At 39.3% G+C, this 25,050-nt stretch overlaps 1 protein-coding gene across 5 annotated transcripts in view; it reads left to right on the top strand.

The window, feature by feature from the left end:
- LOC106058452 (multiple epidermal growth factor-like domains protein 6) overlaps nucleotides 1-25,050 on the top strand; it is a 109,108-nt gene that overhangs the window by 67,714 nt on the left and 16,344 nt on the right. For all 5 annotated transcript variants that reach the window (XM_056028981.1, XM_056028982.1, XM_056028979.1 and 2 more), the window contains 11 exons: nucleotides 616-819; nucleotides 2,226-2,420; nucleotides 7,070-7,207; nucleotides 7,886-7,975; nucleotides 9,281-9,382; nucleotides 11,784-11,882; nucleotides 13,523-13,621; nucleotides 16,784-16,882; nucleotides 19,622-19,717; nucleotides 22,282-22,374; nucleotides 24,359-24,457. In XM_056028981.1, coding sequence (XP_055884956.1) covers nucleotides 616-819; nucleotides 2,226-2,420; nucleotides 7,070-7,207; nucleotides 7,886-7,975; nucleotides 9,281-9,382; nucleotides 11,784-11,882; nucleotides 13,523-13,621; nucleotides 16,784-16,882; nucleotides 19,622-19,717; nucleotides 22,282-22,374; nucleotides 24,359-24,457 — 1,314 coding nt within the window. The remainder of the gene's footprint in view (nucleotides 1-615; nucleotides 820-2,225; nucleotides 2,421-7,069; nucleotides 7,208-7,885; nucleotides 7,976-9,280; nucleotides 9,383-11,783; nucleotides 11,883-13,522; nucleotides 13,622-16,783; nucleotides 16,883-19,621; nucleotides 19,718-22,281; nucleotides 22,375-24,358; nucleotides 24,458-25,050) is intronic.

Genomic DNA, 25,050 nt, shown 5'->3' with positions numbered 1-25,050 from the left:
TCTAGAGTCTATGTCTACTTAGTGAATGTCTCTACTCTAGAGTCTATGTCTACTTAGTGAATGTCTCTACTCTAGAGTCTATGTCTACTTAGTGAATGTCTCTACTCTAGAGTCTATGTCTACTTAGTGAATGTCTCTACTCTAGAGTCTATGTCTACTTAGTGAATGTCTCTACTCTAGAGTCTATGTCTACTTAGTGAATGTCTCTACTCTAGAGTCTATGTCTACTTAGTGAATGTCTCTACTCTAGAGTCTATGTCTACTTAGTGAATGTCTCTACTCTAGAGTCTATGTCTACTTAGTGAATGTCTCTACTCTAGAGTCTATGTCTACTTAGTGAATGTCTCTACTCTAGAGTCTATGTCTACTTAGTGAATGTCTCTACTCTAGAGTCTATGTCTACTTAGTGAATGTCTCTACTCTAGAGTCTATGTCTACTTAGTGAATGTCTCTACTCTAGAGTCTATGTCTACTTAGTGAATGTCTCTACTCTAGAGTCTATGTCTACTTAGTGAATGTCTCTACTCTAGAGTCTATGTCTACTTAGTGAATCTACTCTAGAGTCTATGTCTACTTAGTGAATGTCTCTACTCTAGAGTCTGTGTCTGTGTCCAGGTCGAGACATCGCAGCATTAAGTGCAATTTCCTATTATAGTGGGAATAAGGAGATAGACATACGGGACGACTTGAGTTCCAGCATCGACCCAGAAACAAAGCTCCTCTGCACTTCCGCCAAATCGACCAGGTCAAGCCTGATCAGAAGATATACATTCAAGTTCACGCCAGTTGGGTTCAGTCTGGTCATACGACACAATAAAGGTAAGCAAGGCGTTTATAAAGTGTAGTTTTGGAGGGCTGCCTGGTCGTGCGGTTTGCGCGCTGGACTCTCGTTCAGATTCATCGATGGTCCCGGGTTCAAACCCTGCCCGCTCCCATCCCCCGTCGTCCTGCGGGAGGCTTGGACTAGGAAGTAATTATCTTCAACTCTGAAGGAACATCCGAAACTTATAAAACATTTTACAAACATTTTACAATAGAGCTTCTTCCTTTCGGACACGTCCCATGTATTCTGGCCCCATCTCTTTTGTGAGACTGTAGATGTGGGATTATCTTGGAGGAAGCCTCTGTGCTGCTTTATCTTATCTTAGCTTATATGATATAATACAGACGTTACTTCAAAAAAAAAAAAAGAAGATGATTACGTCCTACGCGTCATGCATTTAGTCATGCATACTAACCAATGGCTGCCTGGTCGTGGGGTTTGCACGCTGGACTGTCGTTCAGATTTATCGATGGTCCCGGGTTCAAACCCTGCCCCGCTCCCATCCCCCGTCGTCCTGCGGGAGGTTTGGATTAGGAAGTAATTATCTTCAACTCTGAAGGAACATCCGAAACATGTAAAACATTTTACAATAACCTAAATTCTGCCAAGTTTCTGGTTCTCCTGGCTAGCTCAGGCAGCCCATTCCATGCTCTAGTAGCGCTAGGGAAGAAGGAGCATTTCTACAAATTTTGTGGTGATTAGTAAGTTGTAACTAAGCTCGAGTCCAATGCTAAACAAATGATCGTCTACGTTGGGTTCAAGTCAAACCCCCATTTTTAGGAAGCCAAGCGTGTTACTCTTTCAACTCTGAATTTTTATTTTTATGCACACACACAATAATCTTAAAGGCTTTTATCGACCGAGAAAAAGAGAGTAAAAGAAAAAGAAATAAAGAGAAATAGGAATAAAGAGAGAGGGAGAGAGAAAAAGAGAGAAAGAGAGAGAAAGAAAGAACGAAAAAGAGAGTGAGATAAATAAAGAGAGTAATTAAGAGAAAGAAACAGATAAAGAGAAAGAGTGAAAGAGAGAAAGAGTGAATGAAAGAGAAAAAGAAAGAGAGAGAAAGAGAAAGAAATTGAGAGAAAGAAAGAGAAAGAAAGAAAAAGAGATTGAGAGAGAGAAAGATAGAAAGAGAGAGAGAAAGAGAGAGAAATAAGGAGTAAGAAATAGAGAGAATAAGAGTTAAAAAATGAGAGGAAGAGATATTGAGAAAGTGCTAGAGGAAGAGCTAGATAGAGAAATATACAAAGTAAATAGAAAACATTAAAAAGAGAGAAAAAAGAAAGAAAGTGAATACGATAATGGGCATACATTACATTAGAGAACGAATGAGAGAGAGAGTCCACTAAACCAGCGTAAAGTATTGCAACGCTTGAATGTCGCCTTCCGTCTCTCCCTACAGGAAAAAATCGTCTGAATAATTTTGGCGTCGTAGTCAACAATGATAGACAGGCTCTCAAACCTTTACAGGACGACGACGAAAACTCCACCATCCTGTTTAGGCATGTGCATCACCTCGAACACATCGACGTGCTGCTCTCCAACGCCGAAAGAAGGGAGGTAGCACTGTCCATGTGTGGTGTAGAAGTATACGGAGGTAAATAGGTAGCACTGGAGGTAGCACTGTCCGTGTGCGGTGTAGAAGTATACGGAGGTAAATATGTAGCATTGGAGGTAGCACTGTCTATGTGTGGTGTAGAAGTATACGGAGGTAAATAGGTAGCACTGGAGGTAGCACTGTCCATGTGTGGTGTAGAAGTCTACGGAGGTAAATAGGTAGCATTGGAGGTAGCACTGTCTATGTGTGGTGTAGAAGTATACGGAGGTAAATAGGTAGCACTGGAGGTAGCACTGTCTATGTGTGGTGTAGAAGTCTACGGAGGTAAATAGGTAGCATTGGAGGTAGCACTGTCTATGTGTGGTGTAGAAGTATACGGAGGTAAATAGGTAGCATTGGAGGTCGCACTGTCTATGTGGGGTGTAGAAGTATACGGAAGTAAATAGGTAGCATTGGAGGTAGCACTGTCCATGTGTGGTGTAGAAGTATACGGAGGTAAATAGGTAGCATTGGAGGTAGCACTGTCCATGTGTGGTGTAGAAGTATACGGAGGTAAATAGGTAGCATTGGAGGTAGCACTGTCTGTGTGTGGTGTAGAAGTATACGGAGGTAAATAGGTAGAATTGGAGGTAGCACTGTCTATGTGTGGTGTAGAAGTATACGGAGGTAAATAGGTAGCATTGGAGGTAGCACTGTCCATGTGTGGTGTAGAAGTATACGGAGGTAAATAGGTAGCATTGGAGGTAGCACTGTCCATGTGTGGTGTAGAAGTATACGGAGGTAAATAGGTAGCATTGGAGGTAGCACTGTCTATGTGTGGTGTAGAAGTATACGGAGGTAAATAGGTAGCATTGGAGGTAGCACTGTCCATGTGTGGTGTAGAAGTATACGGAGGTAAATAGGTAGCATTGGAGGTAGCACTGTCTATGTGTGGCGTAGAAGTATACGGAGGTAAATAGGTAGCACTGGAGGTAGCAATACTTGTGTGTGTGCGCGCGTGATCTCGCCTCCAACACATCGACGTTCTACTTTCCAACGCCGAAAGAAAGGAGGTAGCACTGTCTATGTGTGGTGTAGAAGTATACGGAGGTAAATAGGTAGCATTGGAGGTAGCAATATTTGTGTGTGTGTGTGTGTGTGTGATCTCGTCTAATCTTATAATTAAAAAAAAAAGGGTTACTTCAAGTGTCAATCTGTTCAAGCATGCTCATCAGTGACGAAACCGCTGCTAAGTCTTTGGTTTTCCATACTCTATTGCAGTGTTTCCCAAAGTGAGGTTACGCGTACCCCCCGAGAGATAGAGAAAGACTTTGGAGGAGACATGGTGTGCCCCTCATTAACTATGCGGATTTTTTTATTTAAATGCCCAATTTTTTTTGTTCTGTTAAAAAAATAAAGTTTGGGTGGGTGAGGGGTGAGGGGTTCTCAGAATTATATGGCTCCTTTCGTCTCGAAAGGCAATGGATGCGCCCAGATGAGTCACTGGTTTTGGTTTAATCTTGAGACGGGGCAGAATCTGGTGTGGCTAATCAAGCCAATTCTAGAGCGGCAGACTTTGCCACAATTCATACATGTGTATGCATCTGATTCAGGGCTAGCGGACAGGGCAGCTTTCTTTTTTTCCCTCTTGGTTAAGGCTGCTTCAATTCTTTTGTTCTCAGCGAGGGTTGTCCCAGCACGCACAGTCTGTCTCCATGCACTCCGGTCTTTGGCTATGTTTTCCCACATACTTTCGCTGATGCCTGTGGCTCTCATGTCTCGCTTGCAGACATCTCTATATGTTCTCTGTGGCTCAGAGTTACAAAAATGATAAAAGGGGGTACACATAGGTCAAAAGTTTGGGAAACACTGCTCTTGTGGAACAAGGGAAGAAGGAGCAGTCGCATAAGAAAAAATCAATGATATGTACCTCCATCTTTTGTGTCTTTCAGAGTATTTTATTCGCTTTTGTTAATGTATAGATTATGGTTCTGCGTTGTGTGCATAATTGTTTATTTTACTTTTTAGTCTTCTGTCCTAAAGAGTCCTTAAACTTGGTCATTTTACTAATGGAGTTACATGACATGTATGGAGATAGTTAGCAGTGATTAATAAGCTTAGTACGATAATGGAAAAATAAAAACACGACACAGTGACTATTGAAATACCCAGTGATTGGTGAATTACCCAGTTATCAGTGGCTAGTTAAATTCCGAGCGATAGATAAAATTCCCAGTGACAATAAAAGTCGCAACTATAAGTGAAAAACCCAGTGATTAGTAAAAGACCCAGTGATTAGTAAAAGACCCAGTGATTAGTAAAAAAAAAACAGTGATTAGTAAAAGACCCAGTGATTAGTAAAAGACCCAGTGATTAGTAAAAAAAACCAGTGATTAGTAAAAGACCCAGTGATTAGTAAAAAACCCAGTTATTAGTAAAAATCCCAGTGATTAGTAAAAGACCCAGTGATAAGTAAAAATCCCAGTGATTAGTAAAAAACCCAGTGATTAGTAAAAAAAAACCTGTGATTAGTAAAAGACCCAGTGATTAGTAAAAAAAACAGTGATTAGTAAAAAAAACAACAGTGATTAGTAAAAAACCTAGTGATTCACGAAATACCTAGTGATTGGTTAAAAAAAAACCACAACCATCCGTGAAGTGAAATGCACCCTTGTAAAGCGGCACCCGAGAACGCCGATCGCGTCATTCAAAGCTGCAACTCTTCACCAAGAAGCCCGAACCAAACGCTGGCCTCATAACATACCTACAGAAGAAAAAACACTATATGGAGAGCTGTCTCATATTGAGATCACTGCGCAGTTCATCTCAGATATTGGTCTAGCCATCTGAATCATTCAATGTAATAATGAGATCGACGGAGAAACGAAAGTGAAGTGATTGTTGAAATACTCGGTGATTAATAAAATGCCCAGTGAAAAGTGAAATAGTGATTAGTGAAGTAGTGAAATAGCCATTGCTTAGCAACATTGATTAGCAACATTGATTAGCAACATTGATTAGCAACATTGATTAGCAACATGCTTTAAAAATCACGGGTCCTTTTTAACGCTTAAGATCTTGCTTGGGTTGGGCTTACGGCGGGATACAACATGAGGACCAGGTTACGAAAGAAAACAGAAGTCTTTGTCACACATTAATACAGGTCAGAGTTAATTTAACTAAACGAATGAAAGGCATATACTGAAACGTGGGCGAATTGAACAAATATTGAAAAGACGCTCAATTTTGCCAGGATATACCTTACCAAGGACCAAGTCGCGAAACCAATTCTTCACAGTGGCGCAGCTAGGAATTAGCCATCATTTGGGGGCCCGGGGTGGGGGCTTGACCTCTTTAGGGGCCCCTGCATTTTGACATTGGATATGAGATAATGGCGCAATATTTTTTAAATTTCGAAAACTCATTCTGCGGCCCACTCTCAAGTGGGCGCCAGGGGAGGATTTTCAACTTCTCATCTCATCACCCCAACCCTAGCTACACCACTGATTCATCAACACCTGGCTATGACACGTGATCTATTTCTGAAAAAATATACATACTTACACTGCTCTCCGTTGGGTGTGTGCTATGTAAATGTCAAGGCGGTTCGGATAAGGTCCTACAGTACTCTAATGAAGGAGAACGAGTTCTCTGGAGATAAAACGCACAGTATGGCTCCTTCTGTCTCGGAAGACAATGGATGCGCCCAGATGAGTCACTGGTTTTTGTTTCGTCTTGAGACGGGGCAGAATCTGGAGTGACTGATCAAGCCAATTCTGGAGCGGAAGAGTTAGCCACAGCTTGTGCATGTATATGCATCTGTGCTATGGCTGTTGACAAGGCAGCTTCGTTTCTTTTGCTCTTGGCTGATGCAGCTTCGTTTCTTTTGCTCTTGGCTGATGCAGCTTCGTTTCTTTTGCTCTTGGCTGATGCAGCTTCGTTTCTTTTGCTCTTTGGCTGATGCAGCTTCGTTTCTTTTGCTCTTGGCTGATGCAGCTTCGTTTCTTTTGCTCTTGGCTGATGCAGCTTCGTTTCTTTTGCTCTTTGGCTGATGCAGCTTCGTTTCTTTTGCTCTTGGCTGATGCAGCTTCGTTTCTTTTGCTCTTGGCTGATACAGCTTCGTTTCTTTTGCTCTTTGGCTGATGCAGCTTCGTTTCTTTTACTCTTGGCTGATGCAGCTTCGTTTCTTTTGCTCTTGGCTGATGCAGCTTCGTTTCTTTTGCTCTTGGCTGATGCAGCTTCGTTTCTTTTGCTCTTGGCTGATGCAGCTTCGTTTCTTTTGCTCTCTGCTAAGTTCAGATGGTACGAAAACGCATACACATGTGCTAAAAATATTTACAGTGAAAGCAGCCAAACACGCGACAAAAAAAAAAAAATAAAACAAGACGAGAATACCGCGATAAGTAAAGTTCCCCTTTCAGACCTTGCGATCTATAGGGCAGATAATGGCCAACGGTTTACGAGCAGGGTGTCATGTGGCAAGAACAACGACCAACTGCCTTTACTTTCCCCAACTAATGTCAGGTACCCATTAGAGTTGGGTGGACTCAGGGGCGCCCTAAAAATCCCGAAATTCAAAATCCTAGTCTTCACCGAGATTCGAACCCAGGACCTCAGGTTCGGAAGCCAAGCGCTTAACCACTCAGCCACCGCGATAAGTATTGTATATTTAACCCTTTCGACAACTCGTGAAGCAGCATATGTTTCAGATTGTGAAAAAAAAAGATACGGACTTGGATGCTTAAAAAGTTGCCACGATTGTGAAAAGATTAAAAATAAATGTGATTTAAAGGGATCCTGCTATACCCTGTCTAGTTCATTGCAAGATGTTCGTATATACACTAGAGGTAAGTTGTCCAATAGATATCAACGTTTTAGAATACAAGATGATAATTAAACAAAATTTACCAGCATTTTACCATTAAAAAGAACCTTACATACCATTAAAAAATGAACATGTTAGCATTAAAAAATGAACATATTTTTTAGACATTTTTTTTTCATGTCATTTTGGGTTGGACCTCAATAAAGTCCTATTTATAACTTTCCAAATATGAACATTTTACCATAAAAAATGAACATGTTAACATTTTTAAAAAAATGAACATGTTACCAATCATTACAAAAAATGAGAATTTTACCATTTAAAAATGAGCATGTTACCATTTAAAAATGAACATGTTACCTTTACAAAAATGAGCATGTTACCATTTAAAAATGAACATGGTACCTTTACAAAAAAAATGAACATGTTGCCATTTAAAAATGAACATGTTACCTTTACAAAAAAATGAGCATCTTACCATTTAAAAATGAACATGTTACCTTTACAAAAATGAGCATGTTACCATTTAAAAATGAACATGTTACCATTTAAAAATGAACATGTTACCTTTACTAAAATGAGCATGTTACCATTTAAAAATGAACACGTTACCATTTTAAAATGAACATGTTACCTTTACTAAAAATGAACCATGTTACCATTACAAAAAATGAACATGTTACCACTGGATTGTCTCCAGTTTGCGCTAGCTGTGCCAAGAGTAAATGTGAAGGCGGCTCCTGTTCCGCAGGCTGTATACCTGGATCTAGGGGTGAAAACTGCTTGGAAGGTAAGAGACTTGAAGCCTAGAAGACACGTTCCCTATCACTTGAATGTTTCAATTGACTTGACGGAGTTTCAAAGTGAACCCTTCAAGCCAAACCGATGTAGTCAAAGCCGAAAAGACGCCCGACTCTAGATTGCTGAGATTTCTGCAAAGCGGGACCACAGGCATCAGGAATATGTTGGGAGACATTAGCATGAGATCTGAGAGAATCGACGCCTGTCATTTAAATAAGTTCAAAGGATCTATTAAGGATTCGTCTTGTTGGTTTTCATGGCTACACTAGCGAGGTACAGTTGGTTTTCTTGGCTACACTAGGGAGGTACAGTTGGTTTTCTTGGCTACACTAGCGAGGTACAGTTGGTTTTCTTGGCTACACTAGCGAGGTACAGTTGGTTTACTTGGCTACACTAGCGAGGTACAGTTGTTTTTTTGGGCTATACTAGCAAGGTACAGTTGTTTTTTTGGGCTACACTAGCGAGGTGCAGTCGGTTTTCTTGGCTACACTAGTGAGGTACAGTCGGTTTTCTTGGCTACACTAGCGAGGTGCAGTCGGTTTTCTTGGCTACACTAGTGAGGTACAGTCGGTTTTCTTGGCTACACTAGCAAGGTACAGTCGGTTTTCTTGGCTACACTAGTGAGGTACAGTTGGTTTACTTGTCTACACTAGCGAGGTACAGTTGGTTTACTTGGCTACACTAGCAAGGTACAGTCGGTTTTCTTGGCTACACTAGTGAGGTACAGTTGGTTTACTTGTCTACACTAGCGAGGTACAGTTGGTTTACTTGGCTACACTAGCAAGGTACAGTTGGTTTACTTGGCTACACTAGCGAGGTACAGTTGTTTTTTTTGGGCTATACTAGCAAGGTACAGTTGTTTTTTTGGGCTACACTAGCGAGGTGCAGTCGGTTTTCTGGGCTATACTAGCAAGGTATAGTTGGTTTTCTTGGCTACACTAGCGAGGTGCAGTCGGTTTTCTTGTCTACACTGGCAAGAAACTACTCAAAGAGATAAGTGGATGTATATTGGATTTAATCCCCTTGATAAAGTTTCGACACGTTTTTTTTCTCTCCCACTTTCCATTTTAGGATCAAGTTTTCATTTTACATAATTATTCATAGTTGATGACAATACACGAATCAGTTAAAAAATTAACCGATTAGTTAATGAATTAGTACTAATTAATTATTTTTTTTTATGTAGCAGAAAGGGAGTTAATCCCTGCCATTTTCAGATAGATGGCAGTAGATAAGCTTTGTTCGATTTTTTTAAAACATAATATTTTTTACTTTTGCTTGTTTATTATTGCAGAATGTGGCCGTTGCGGAGGTAACCTGGGATGTGACCAGCATTCCGGCAAATGCATTGAAGAAGAGTGTGAGATAGGTTTCGCCGGACCGAGATGTACATTGCGTGAGTAATGGCGGGTAGTGCAGTATGGCGCAGCCTTTTCGCCGCGTGCCGTTTTGTCGCGAGCGTTTTTGACGAAAAACGCAAAACGTTTATAATAAAATTTTGTTTTCACTACATTTTTAAAAATTGTTTATATAGTACACGTTTTCTACCAACCCTGAATGAAGTTTGACTAATTTTGACTATTTTATGAAGGCATGTTGCGAACTATGAATGACTACCTGGTCTTGTTTCTCAGGGCAGCGGCCTAGCAAGGTACCTGTGAGCCCGGGTTCAAGAATATGTAAATAGGCCCCTCCCCCCCCCCCAATATTATAATTTATTATTGATGACAACAACAAAAAATCCAATAGTTTGCATGTATCGATACATTTACTAAAAGATATTTCCAATGCAAGTTCGTGAGCACAGCTGACAGAATCATTGAAGACCATGTTGAAGCTCAGTTATAAACCTCCTCCCCCATTCAGTCACGATACGTAGCTTAACCCTTTCTCTCCGTAATTATTTACCACTTTCTGGCGGAATCAACGTTGGTATCGTCAGTTAGGAGAGAAAGAGTTAAAAGTCTACGCCTTTTATGTTTTCATATGTGAGTAAAATAATAAGAATGTTTCTTTGGCTTGTTTATTGTCTAATTTTAAGTCTAAATCTTGGTAATGGAAATATGAAACAAAAAAGATGTTTACTTTAAAAAAAAACAACAACATTTGAATGAAGGGTGATCATATCAACGGTTTAATTAACACAGAGGGGAAAACAACAGAAAGAATAGGAGCATGGTACCCAACGGTCACCACCAACGTCCCGTCACCACGTTACAATGAACCTGATGAGAACAGTTCGTTCACACTAATTCTAGGGGGAAAACACGGATGAACGTTTTGAAGTTAAAGCGTGGTCGAGAGGCCAAGTGCGCTTGAACTTGGCTTGGCTAGAAGGGGGGCTCGAGGTTCGACACCCGACTCGGGCAGAGTTGTGTTTACTGAGCACCTAAAGGCAGCACAGAAAACCAACTCCTAGATACCCCTCCTCCCACTGGTCCACAAATGAGATTGGACCAAAAGCGCTCTGAGCATGCTATAAGCATGAAAGTAGCGCTATATACAAGCGATAATATATATATATATATATATATATATATATATATATATATATATATATATATATATATATAAGTTTAGGATATTTTAACGAAACTTTTGAATGTTGTAACCTTTTTTTTTTACAAAATAGCCGTTATTTCCCCCCCCCCCCCCACTTTGTTGTATCCCTCCAAGGGCTCGTGTAGGGCAGGCCAAAATTGGTCATTAGTCATGGGCAATGAGTAATGAAATCCATACGCGCCATGTAGTGTCGTATTTAAAGCTGAAAAGGCCTTTAAGATATTTGAGAAATGGGGCCCCATATAAGTAGAGATATTATATACAACTACTAAGTATGTTTTTTTGGAGACTCTAAGCTAGAGCTTATGTTTTATAGCGGTAAATCCGGTCCTGGCCCTATGGTTATTACACCATGGAGTGTGGGCGCATAAATGGCCGTGGGCCCGGGTTCATTGAACCCCTTCGCGCCATGAATGCTACGCCACTGGCTGGGGGCATATCGTCTTGATGGTGCCAGAATCGAAGCCTTTCCCCCGCTATTATCTGCTTTCCTTCTGGGAGGTTGAGCCCCAAGTCACTGGTTTTCCTGGCTAGCTCAGGCAACCCATTCCATGCTCTAATAGCACTAGGGAAGCAAGAGCATTTGTACACATTTGTCCTAGCATATGGAACGAGGAATGTGCCTTTATCTTTGTCTCTTTCTGAGTATTTTATTAAATTAAATTTTATTAAATTAAAGAACAATGAATACTCGTGCAAAGTTTAAACGTGATCCGAGAATGAGACGTGGGAGAAATAACGTTTTCAAAATATAGTTGTACCAGACAGACAGACAGACGGAGTGACTTAATAATAGCTTTGTAAAAGTATCGTTTGATACCACAAGCCAGATTTACGGAAGTACCTGTCAGTCCAGCTGCCCAGGACCACATCCGTTATGTGAGGATTCAAATTTAATTAGCGAATGTTAAGGCCAAATAGGGCAAGTAAATAAATAAAAAAAAAGACGGGGCAAGGTGATTACACTGCTTTTTTTTGAGAATTATGACTGGCTTATTGAATTATTAGACTTATTAAAAGCCTTTATCTTGAAGCTTGAAGAAGGATGGGACCTCAACAAAAAATCCTTTCCAAGGCTTTAACTAACTATAATCAAGCACTGAGTCAGATGTACTGTATCTATTGTGGGATATAAGGATATCTCCATTCTATATCTTTGGATTATTTATGTTTTCAAATGTAACATTTAGTTTGGTTTATAGTTCTTGAATATTTCTGATGCTAACTTTGTACAGCCTGCGGTATGTGTTCGGATAAAAGATGCGAAGGACTAAATCGAACGTGTACCTCTAAGCAGTGTGTCGCTGGTTTCAAGGGAAGAAGCTGCACACAAAGTAAGTCTAGTTATCTAGTTATCTATTTATCTAGTTATCTATACGAAACACAATTACCATCTTCATCTATCCCTTAGTCTGCAGAACCATTTGGGCACTACACTAGAATATGTTCACTGTTTTTCTCCATGCCTCACCGCCTTTTCAATAGGATAGAATCTCTCTGTTGTCTCCCTATCGCTTTCTCGGCCTGCCTCTTCTTTTTTCCTGGTACTGTTCCCAAAAGGAAGGTCTTAGCGAACCCCTGAGGTCTTAGTAATATAGCCATAGAGTCTTAGTTCGCGTTTTTTTGACAGTAGTTATCAGATCATCGTGGGGTCCGGTCACTGTACACTAATCCTATCTCTAGTCTCTTCGTCTTTGATGCGGTCTTTGATCAGGAAACATGAATAGGACCAAGATGCCTGTGTGTAGTCGCTGAATGAACTTTCTATGTTGTATTTAAGTGTATGTTTCTGTTGTGTTGTCTTTATATGAGAAAAGAGTCCTTGTAATCACAACAAATTTCCATAAGGATCAATAGTCTTAGTCTTTGTATGAGATACATAGAATGTTTCTGTAGCATCTCAATTTCATTTGCTAGGATCCTCCTCTCTAGCTCTGCAGTCTGCGTCTAAGATTTGCAAGCATATAGGCCTAAAATATGAAAATGTGGCCATGACCAGGAAGCGCATGCGTCTTTAGTATCGATACCACTTCTTACAATCGCAGGTAGAATATGTTGAACATGTTTTAACTGTCCTAGAGCTTAGTGCAGGCTTAGTGCTGACCTGGCAGACAGTGATTTAGTCCTCAAAATGAGCCTCATACTCGTCAAATTGCATTTATTTAGTTCATTTTCACTCCTTACTTTAGAAGTCTATATAGAGGGCTATACATTTCCATTGTGCTTTATCAAGTTACTTGTTTAGCATCCAATACAATATTAACTCTTTCTCTCCTAACTGACGATAACAACAGAATGTGGTAAATAATTACGGAGAGAAAGAGTTAAGCAAAGTCACAAAAGACTGTTGATGAAAATTATAAGTTACTACTAATTATTATAATAAGCTAAAGAGATTACTTACAAAAAAAAAACCAAAGCTTAACTAAGGGAACGACCTGCTAATGACTGCCATCTATCTAAAAATGATAGGTTTTAACTCCATTTGTGCTACATAAAAAAACAATTAATTAATTAGTAAAAATTTGTTAATTTTTGGATTTATTTATGTACTGTTATCGACTATGAATAATTATGCAAAACTTTAACTTGATCCGAGAATGGGAAGTGGGAGGAAAAAAATATGTCAAAGAATATTAATGGGATTAAATCCATATATACATCCACAAGTCTCATTAAATATCATTTATTCCCTTTATTTCTATATCAAGCAAAATAATTAATCACCAATAATTAATTAACTAATATTAAATAATAATACTAATATATTTTTAAAAAATTGATTCAGGTCTTGTCAGGTAAAATGAACAATTGGGCAAAGTTTCAACTTGATCCGAGAATGGGAAATGGGAGACACAACATGTGTAAACTTTTAAGCAGACTGACAGAGTAAGTTTGATATATAAAAAAAAATCAAGTTGGAAAAAGGGAACAAAAAAAAAATGTGATGATGTCGTCTCTCTTTTAATCTCAGCGTGCTTTCACTGCGGTGGAAGGGGAGAGTGTAATATAGAAACTGGGGCTTGTTTCGACAAATGTAATGCTGGATACAGAGGAGATGTTTGCTTACTAGGTGAGTATATGCTACGGAGATGTTTGCTTACTAGGTGAGTATATGCTACGGAGATGTTTGCTTGGTACGCGAGTATATGCTACGGAGATGTTTGCTTGCTACATGAGTATATGCTACGGAGATGTTTGCTTGGTACGTGAGTATATGCTACGGAGATGTTTGCTTGGTACGCAAGTATATGCTACGGAGATGTTTGCTTGTTACGTGAGTATATGCTATGGAGATGTTTGCTTGCTACATGAGTATATGCTACGGAGATGTTTGCTTGCTACGTGAATATATGATACGGAGATGTTTGCTTGCTACGTGAGTATATGCTACGGAGATGTTTGCTTGTTACCTGAGTATATGCTACGGAGATGTTTGCTTGTTACGTGAGTATATGCTACGGAGATGTTTGCTTGTTATGTGAGTATATGCTACGGAGGTGTTTGCTTGTTACGTGAGTATATGCTACGGAGATGTTTGCTTGTTATGTGAGTATATGCTATGGAGGTGTTTGCTTGCTATTCATGTGTTTTGCTTTTTAGATATTTGTTTTTTATGGAGATGTGCTCTTGTTATGTATGCAAAGTCAAATAAAGTTCCTCTTTCTATAGGACAGATGATGTTAACTCTTTCTCTCCTAACTGACGATACCAACGTTGATTCCACCAGAATGTGGTAAATAATTACGGAGAGAAAGAGTTAATATCATATGTTTCTTTCGCCAACGGCTAACGAGCAGGGTGGCATGTGGCCAGCGCAACAACCAACCGTCTTTACTTTCCCCAACTAAAGCAGGCGCCCATTAGGGTAGACTCAGGGGCGCCCTAAGACTGCCGACATTTAAAATCCCAAACTTCACCAAGATTTGAACCCAGGGACAAATGTTCCGAAGCCAGGCGCTTAACCCCTCACCTATTGCGCTCTCATGATATACGGAGTCTAAGTGATATTTCCTTGTTATATATGTATTACGTTATATAGGTATTACGTAACTCTGATGTAGCCATTTTGTTATAGAGCTAGGCCTAGCGCCCTAGGTTACGTTTTGTTTTGTTGTAACAAATGTTTGTTGTTACTATGTTTTGACATACTTCGGATGTTTCTTCAGTTTAAGATAATTTACTTCAAACCTTCTACAGGACGGGAGGCGAGCGGTGGCTGAGCGGAAAAACACTTGGCTACTGAACCGGAGTTCGAATCCTGGTGTAGACTGGGATTTTTATTTTCGAGATCCTTGGGGCGCCTCGCAGTCTAATGGGTACCTGTCATTAATTGGGGATAAGTAAAGGCGGTTGGTCGTAGTGCTGGCCACATGTTAGATTTAGAACTAGTCTACAGAGTCTAATTGGGGATAAGTAAAGGCGGTTGGCCGTTGTGCTGGCCACTGTTATGTGTGTGATTTAGAATATAATATTGAATATGTAGAAATGTAGACTACTTGATTCTTGAATGATGTAGACTCTAGTTACTAGTAGATTTAGAACTAGTCTAAATAATTATTTTTAACTCACAGTCTGGATTGCGGTCCGAACACACATACATATTAATGAAATAACTTGATAAGACTTCTAGAACTTGAAAATAGAATTTAATCCATAAAATGAAGAGGCACAGTCCATATGTCAACAGTCCTAATAAGTTCACGTCTGGCTACGCCATAAGAGTATAAGAGTTCGTTTTTTAACCGTCATCTTCCCATAATTCCTATTTCCGTCCAAATAAAGGTCTATTTAAAGTCACGTCTCTCAAAAGGAAATCCCCGATAAACTAAACCTATAACACCATATAACACCCTCGTTAACCGTAGGCCAATGAACCAGATGACCTGATCATTATCTGTCCTATAGACCACAAGGTCTTAAAGGGGAACCTTACAGTACTACTTTTTCTACAGGACGACGAGGAATTGCAGCGGGCATCAAGACCAATGCTCGACAGTCCAGCGCGCATACCGCACACATTTTTGCTTAAACTTCCCTCTCCTTCCTTTTAAAGATTTCCCTGTTATGTATTCGTCAATTTAAAAACAAAACAAAAACATAACAAATGCTTTTTTAAAAAACAACAAATAAAGCTTATATTAAGCGTACTTGTATCAATTAGTTTGGATCAGTCATGTAAATAATTTTGTAACTAACAAAAAAAAAAAAAAACATGTATAAAAATAAATATAAAAAAAAAGGGATCGACAAAAATTCGAACGTATGGGCTAAAGCCTTCTCAGGCCAAAGCGATAACAACTCTATTAGCGAAGAGTCTATGAACATGGAAGGTTGTATAGTTAGTTATCTATTGTTTCTATTTCATGTTTGAGTTCACTAAGCCTCAGACGGCAGCCTAATATAATGGGGACTAATTCAGCGTATCCACCTCTTCACTCAAGTACCATTTCTTTCCCTTGTTTGAGATACCTATCGAACTATTTTTTTTTTTTACCAATGGTTAATTAACTAACGGTTATTTTTTTTTCAAAATGGACTCTTTGTGTTGTCAGATAAAAGAAATAATTGTGCAAAATTTCAGCTTGATTTGAAATTGGGTTGTACAAAACCTTAAGCCGGACAGACAGACAGAATGGGTTGATATAAGCTTTATAAAAACTAAACAAAACAAAGATTTACTGCTGCAGGGGTAAACGACTGATGTGTGTTATTAAAATGGATGGATGGATGGACTATTGATCGAAACCAAAATGGATGGATTTTAATAACACACATCATAGGAGTACCACCGACCTCCTCGTCACTGCCATACAACAATGCAACGACAAAAACACACGTCTGCAGATCGAAAACAAACTTATTTACATGTCAGGCACCCTCCAACCTAACGGGATCAACAACCAGCACACTTTTATTTAATACGCGATGGGCACTAACACTACGGTACCCCCTTTCCCCATTCATCTTTGCCTGACATCTCCGCCCCCTTCCGTTTTCCCGCGCTTTTACACCAGCGTAGCTCATTTCTTTTCTGCCTCGAGAGAGAACAACATCGGAGAGACTATTTTGTGTTAATTGTTTGTCATTTTTTGTTAGTTTTGTAGCTGATGAAGGCCTCGTGGCCCAAACGTCCTTTGTTTTACTTGGTCCGGCAGGGTTACATATATGCATGTTTTTCGTATTTTCTTTATAAAAACTAACTGTATGCTTAAGACGTTCTTAAATTCTACAGCATGTACTAACTGCGCTGGCAGAGGAGCCTGTGACCAGAAGACTGGCCAGTGTGAAGAGGGATGTAATTACGGCTTTACAGGTCTAACTTGCAGTGAAAGTAAGTAGCTTCCCTTGCACATTGTAAAGAGAGAAAATAATTTCCGAGCAATGCTTTCATAACTGCAACGTGGGGATAGGTAAAAAACGGCCGTTAGACGAGACGATTAGGCCGAATGGGAAGCAAAACAGGGCCCCCGTTGGGGTGACTAAGAATCGACCCGTTGGGGTGACTAAGGGTCGAAACCATTGCACTTGCATGAATGGAAGAAAGCCTGAACAACCACGGTGTCAGTATCCACAAGCTGTTCTTCAAGGGGCAATTTAATGGCGACAACTGCATGCAAATGTGGTACAGCGAAGGCGTATGGGGTAGTTTATCCGGTAATCTCGGCATTCGGCTTCCCTTCTATACTAAAAGTTAGTTTATCCTTTGATTTTTAAGATCCCATTTATATCCTTTTAACTCTTACAGTGCGGCATTTCTCTCAGCAAGTAAATCCCGGAAAGCTTCATTTTTTTCTATCAAAATAATTCGCCATGAAAGAGTTAACTCTTTCTCTCCTAACTGACGATACCAACGTTGATTCCACTAGAATGTGGTAAATAATTACGGAGAGAAAGAGTTAAGCAATACAATTCAGTAAATCAGTGATTTGTCAATCTCGGTTCGAGCTGAAATTTTATACAAATATTTTATTTACCTGACAACCTAAGGATTGGACAGATTAATCAATTACTTAACTCACTATTCGTAAACAAAATTATTTTGTTTGGTATCTCGAACAAGGGAAAGAAATTGTATTTGACTGAAGTGGTGGTATAAGCTGAATTACAGTATTAGTCCCTTTTATATTAAAGTAAGTTTGAAATATACAATAGATAACTACTATACAATCTTCTAGAGCCATAAGCACCTGACTGGTAGAGTGGTTAATATGTCGGCTTGAGGAGCCGTTAGCCATGCCCTCCAACCATTCTCAACTGGTCCTTTCAAATGATAGAATCATGGCGTATTGAGCAAACTAAGAGCTTGAAATAGCGCTGAACAAAAAACAATTGGTACAAATATTTATTTGCGCACAGATTTATTATTGTTAGTATAGATCTACTACAAATTTAATTAAATGGCTGATCCGTTTGATTGTCTAAGAGCTGAGCCGAAGGCTCTTCGAGCTCTAGGTTTGAAAAAAACAACAACCTGATTGAACAGGATAAAAAAACAAAAACAAAACCTGTTTGAACAACCGTTCTGTCTGGAAGAGATCCAAGTCAATGCCTATGTAAAGCATTGCTATTTCCTGATGTATCTGGCACTCCGGGCGCATGGGCTAGAAAGCATGGCCGAAGGCCGAGTATGCCAGGAACCTCCGCCATTTTCCTATGTTGTACCAAGCTAACCGTGCAGGACTCACCATTACGTAACGGTCCCTTGAGGAACGGCGGATGGATTATCGACAGGACCATGAGAGCTCTCTTTCAACTCCGCTCCGTGCTATGGGACCACTTTATTCCCCAGAGGCTGCCTTAGCAGTGCGAGCTTGCCATATCAAGCTCACGAATATTTGTACGATTGGCTGACGGTGACGAAAGGCTCTCTCTATTGCACGATCCCCCTAAGACTCAGGGTTGGGCGGTTGCCCCACTCGCCACCACCTAAGGCCGCCTTCATGTCTCAATTTGATGGGTTTGAAAGGGCATGTCTAAACATTAATGTTCGAAATTCATGTCGTAGTTTAGGTTATCCAAAATGTGAATAAATTCGTAAGCGTGTACACCAGTGATGCCCAAGGTACGGGAGATCCGGCCCGCGACGTGGTTCTATCCGGCCCGCCAAAACGCCAAAACAAAATTAAGAAAATCACCCACACCCCCCTGCCCAAAAAGAAAAGGTTGAAAAATGTAACTTTACCTACATTAGGGTTCTCTCTTTTTTCTAATGGATTGGTACCACGACATTGAACACTTTAATGTAAAATGTAACAGAAAAATTGACACGGATCTTTACTTTTTTTTGTGTTTGGAACATGATAATAAGCCAACATATTTGTTGTATAAAGAACGTGTGGCTGTTTAAACACAAAAACAAAACAGCATATGAACAGCATTATGAAGCAAATATAGCGGGATTGATGGGAATATTGAACACAAAGAGACAAGAAAATTAGTCGGTGGTAAAACATGCTAAAATATTGCTCACATTTGAAGTAGAGAAATGAACCCATTTTCCGACGCGTGAAAAAAAAATAAAATCAAAATTCCAATTTGTTAATGTAAGTACTATATCCATGGGTTTCTCATAAAATTAGTTTAAAGTCAATTTCATTTCTGTTTTTATTTTTGTTACTTTTTCGGTCATGTGGCCCGCGACACGAGTGTCGGAAATTAAAATGGCCCGCAGGTCGAATTAGGTTGGGCATCACTGGACTAGACGAAGAATACTTCAACATATAGAATTGGACCTATGGATTAAATCTTGTTCACATGAATCGTAGATCTATAAATCTATTCTATTTCGGTCATGTGGCCCGCGACACGAGTGTCGGAAATTAAAATGGCCCGCAGGTCGAATTAGGTTGGGCATCACTGGTGTACACAATTTCCTCATTTGCAACTTTAAAACAGCCTAATTTGAATTCATCTTAAAAATAATGTGCTGCAAGAGAGACTGATATGTTTATTTTAATTGTGTTGTAAATGTGTCACTACACATATACACACATAACGTGAGTCATTATTAATGTATATTGTTATGTAGTCGGTTTGGGACTTAATCAGTCATTATATTTGTTTTTTCTAGAATGCAGTAACTGTTTGAGCGAGCTTTGTAATAAAACAACAGGGGAGTGCCTCATCGGTTGTCAACATGGGTTCAGAGGGCCCAAATGTGATCAACGTGAGTTTAGACAGACAATTTTCTGTTCTTTGTTTAGGCAGACATGTTTCGGTTCTATGTTTAGACAGACATGATTCACTTCTATGTTTAGACAGACATGTTTCACTTCTATGTTTAGGCAGAAATGATTCACTTCTATGTTTAGACGGACATGATTCAATTCTATGTTTAGACAGACTGTTTCGGTTCAATGTTTAATAATTTTTTATAAATTTTTAGGTCTGTAAAATATAAGATGGTAATTCTCAAATGATGTAATGATATTGTGGTGGCCCAGTGATAAAGCGTTTGGCTTCTGAGTTTTTCATCATCTACTCTTATAGATCGCAAGGTCTACAGCCTGGAACCTTAATAGTACAACATCCCTTGTATCCGTAGTGTTAATATAGGCCTACTTTCTAGCTTCCTTAATGTGTTGTTATTTCTCGATTGTACAAAGGGAATCAATTATTGGAGGCTTCTCCAGGATAGAAGACTTAAAAGTAAAGTAGCTATTATGCATAAAACACTGAACCATAATCTTCAAATACAAAAACAAAATATAATAAAATACTCAGAAAGACACAATGATATGCACCATACGGTAATCACATATGCTAGAACACATTTGTACAAATGCTCCTTCTTCCTTAATGCCATTAGAGCAGGGGTGGGCAAATTACGGGGCCACATGCGGCCCGCCGAAGTGTTTTATGCGGCCCGCCGACAGGTATAGAAATCAGGTGTGCCCACAGTATATACATATAAAAATGCAAATATTAAAAATAATATCTATATAAATTATTGAAACTGTCTCATTATAAAAAGTTTTGAGTAAACGAAGATTATGTTAATTGGCTATACATCAATACACTCAATTCAAGACAATATCTGAGTGTTGGGTAGGCTTGGAACAAGATGGCAAGTGTAACAACTGATGGAGCTCGATCTTTGACTGAGAAAAATTTTTTTTTTTAATAAAAAATATCCCAACCATAAACTTTAAACAGGAAAGTTTGCTCAAAGCTGCATAAAATTTGCACGTTAAATTTACAGATAAATCGTAGCAATCAAACTTATAAAAGATAGGGGTATTACCCACGGGTAGTTCCGAATTATGAACAAAATATCCAATGTATCGCTAGCTTAGCTTGGGAACGGCAAATGAGATATGAAATCTCAAGGAAGAATTGTTATGTTACTTGAAGAACATGTGAGTGTGACCTTGTTACCAATATTTGTAATAAAGAGTGGAAAACATATTTCGTGTTTTGTATATTATCTATTGCAATAGGTTGCTTACATATGAAATGTAAATGCATGTTGAAACTTTTCATACAAGGCTTTCCCATTTCTACAGGCAAGCAAAAGAAAACAGTTTTTGTCATTTTCCTTTTGCTGAAAGGTGAAACTATTTCTGGTGAAATAATTAAAAGTACAACACTTATTAAGATTCCTTAATTGTGCAATTTATAATAGCAAATTTTAAGACGTCCAGAGCCAGTTTCAATATCATCAGCTCACCATTTATCGCAGAAGCTGATTCATCTCCAGAGGACATAACTCATGGGTGCCAGAAGCTGTATTTCCGCACTTAAAAAAACCTTGCTGCTGTTCACAGTATTTGTTAACACATACATCAGTTCTTCTTCTTCTTCGTTCTCATTTTACATGTTGGAGGGTTCAGATGAGTAATTCTATATCTGAGATGAATGGCGCAGTGGTTTCCAGATCAGGCAGCTCTCCGAATAGTCATTGGAGAGTCTTGTTCGAGTCTCTTGATTTAGTATGCACCATTGAAGGACATGGTCAGCATTCTCTGGTGATGCTCCACAAGGGCAGGTTTCGCTCGTCCCAACATTTAACTTCCGGAACATATATTATTGTCTCATTCAATGAGCAAACATTTTTTTGTGTGTGGAAACTAAACAAGTATAATCACTGGCCAATGTTGACTGACTGTAATTTGACAGCAGTCACAGGGGTAACAACTAGTAAGATAGTTTCACTGTTCCGGAACATTATGCACGAGTGTAAAAATTAAAATACTGTACATTAAGTACAAATGTATATTTGCGGAGATATTGTGATATAAAAAGGCAACAGCAAATTTAAAAAATCGTAAAATTGTTTTCAAACTTTGCTAATGCTTGTTGTAAGTGTTCAACGCGGAGTGTGGAAAAAAGGAAAGAAACTTAATTATAATACAGTGTCAATATGAGTTAAAAGACATTCTACACAGTTAGCGAGCGTATCTTTCTAAGACATATATACATATAATGCGGCCCGCCATTCCCAAACTTTTTTTAATGCGGCCCGCGATACAAAAAGGTTGCCCACCACTGCATTAGAGCATAGAAGGAAGAAGCCTGAGCTGGCCAGGAAAACCGGTGACTTGGCAGAATTTAAGTCATTGGCTAACATGCATGACTAGATGCATGATGCATAGGACGTAATCATCTTCTTTTTTTATAAAGTAACGTCTGTATTATATAAGATAATAAATATAACAATATGTTTCCTTTAGTAGAGTTTAATTGAAATATGACGATAGTAAATTTGTTGCTGGTATTGTCTGGTCCCAGCTTGTAGGTATTGCAAGAACCAGACGTGTTTGGCTAATGGCGTCTGTTCTGAAGGATGCATCATAGGATATTATGGCAAGCACTGCGAAAGAGGTAATAAATTTTACAGTGGAAAAAAAAATACTCACACAACGTAAACTGTTATATGACTGTGACAGAGGTAACACTTGACTTATGACTGTAACGGAGGTAATGCTTTCATATGACTGATATTTTCATATTTTGTCATCAGTGTATATATAACAATGAGATGCCCTTGTACCTTAGCGAACTGATTACTCCATATGTCCCCTAGAGAGCCCTGCGCTCAATGGACTCAACGCTTTTAGTAGTGCCACGTTTCTCCCTCAAAAGCTACGGTCTGCGTGCTTTTTCAGTTCACGGACCAAAGGTTTGGAACTCACTCCCCATCGATCTCAGACAGACAACATGCTACACCACTTTTAGAAGAACATTAAGACCTATCTGTTTAAAACTTTTTTAGATTAACTGTCATTTTATCTCTCGTGTTTTTGTTTGTAATGTTGTTACAGCGCCTTGAGCCTACATTTTGTTTGTTAACAGCGCTTTATAAATAAAATTATTATTATTATTATTATATGACAGACAGTTAATATTGACATATGATATGACTGAGACAATACTGATTTTGGCTGCAGTAGTTGTACTAACAAATGACTGTGAAAGAAGTTATTACTGACAAATAGTTTTTAGTTAATTAATTATAAGACGATTAAAATACACATGAATTTCGTCGCAAGAGTTAATACAAATACTTCTAGCAACTCCTCAAGGCATATTAATGTTATATTTTAAACAAAGCAGCATGTGGACTTTTAAAAGAAAAAATTCAATCAACAGTTACGAATCTTAGGATTCGTCGTAAACGTATTAACACATAATCCTCAAGCCTGAAACCTGTTTTTAATCGTAATGTTATTTCATATTACGATTGATAACTATCTCAGTGTGCAACAAGTCTTTTTGCCCCTCTTTCTCTTTCTTTCTTTCTCTCTCTCTGTCTCTCTCTATCTCTATCTATTTACATATCTATCTTATTTGTCAATCTATCAATTAATCTCTATATCTATCTATGTCTATCTATCTATCAATCTATCTATTGAGAGAGAGAGAAAACAGCAGAAATTTAACCTGCTACATTCCTGAGACAAAGTATTGCCTCTACCACCTATCGAGAGTGGCAGAACCGATGGGAGGCTGAGACTTACAGTAAACTCAGGCAGATTGTGGCGGATGTCAGGTGGTGGCCCACATCTAAGGGTCTGACAAGGCGTGGTAGCACGACCATGTCCAGACTTAGGATTGGCCACACCTACATCACGCACTCTTTTGTGCTGAAGAGAGAGGAGCCCCCACTTTGTGAGTACTGTGACTCTCGCCTCACCGTGGAACATATCCTCGTTGATTGCCCCAGATACCAGGATGTCAGGGAGAAATATTTCAGAGCCACTAATTTAAAAGCACTATTTGATAATGTCGACCCTGGGAGGGTACTGGGCTTTATCCGGGAGGTGGGGGCTATCTACGAAGATCTGATTTATGAGTTTGTGGACATGCACTATTTACATTAGATTTTTACCGAATAATTAAATTTTTACTACCTTTACTATTTTAACTGTGAATAGACCTTGATTTTAATGATATGACTGTATAGAATCTGGCCCTTGTTGTTTAGAGAGAGAGTGGTCCTTGGGGGACTGCAGGCACGACATGGCCTAAATTGTGCCGATGTGCCTCAAATCAAAATCAAATCAAAATCACCTGCTACATTCTTATCGTGAACAACTAAACCCTTTCCGCGATCAAAACGCTGGAGAGTAAAAAAAAAAAAAAGTGGGGGGTGGTTGTGAACTTTTTGTCAGTTAAAGGTGCTGGCTTGGGGAGGGTAGGTGTAGAAGCGTTGATTTTGGAGGGCCTCCCATTGAATGTGGTGAGAGAAAAAAAAAAGTGTCCCAGTTAAAATACAATAAACATAGATCAACTAGTTCAACCGCAACGAAGACGGGGAATCAACTAGTAGCTATCGTGTCTCTATTTCGTCTGTTTCCTTTTCCAGTTTGTCATAACTGTGGTAATGACGGAAGCTGTCACTATCAAACTGGTCATTGTCTACACGGCTGTATTCCCAGCTTTTACGGGACTCTCTGTAGTGAAGGTAAGCTCAAGAATAGTTGCTGTTTTTTTGTTTTTTTCTACTATGATTTTTTTTCCCCTTACTGTCATTAGTCCATGGCCTCCTTCAGTCGCGAAGCGTCTTAGGATCATCTCATGGAAATGAGATGAATGCCTGGGCATTAGCTGTGGTCGGGACGATGTCGCCCACACATCAGTTCCCCCTCTCCACGCAGCTGATGTATCCAAAGCAACGGCAGTGCCTATACAGTTTGGGGTCAGCGGCGTCGCAGGTTCTGCCAGAGTGTGGCACTGGGTGCTGCAAACTGCCTTAGGGTCGCCAGCTCCTGATTTTTCCTCAGGGTTGACTCCCGAAACCTTTCCCATGATTGGGTATAGCTGCAAGGCAACAGAGGTTTGAATTCAGAGTTTTCCTTCTCTTAGGTGGGTAGCCAGCTATGGCTAACGAGCCCCTCCCTGCCCAAACCTTACTGGTTGAGGCGCCAGTCGCTCGCCTTTGCCCTTTCTGCTCACTAACTGTCATTAGTACCACTTTACATATATGAATAGTAATCTAATAACTAGTAATTTTATTCTTGATATAATTAAGCTCTCCAAACTAGGGCTCACAGTCAC

The sequence above is a fragment of the Biomphalaria glabrata genome, chromosome 5 (genome assembly GCF_947242115.1).
Source record: "Biomphalaria glabrata chromosome 5, xgBioGlab47.1, whole genome shotgun sequence".
Classification (NCBI taxonomy): domain Eukaryota; kingdom Metazoa; phylum Mollusca; class Gastropoda; family Planorbidae; genus Biomphalaria; species Biomphalaria glabrata.
Note: the sequence above shows the minus strand (reverse complement) of the source record. Positions and strands in the feature narration are given on the sequence as shown.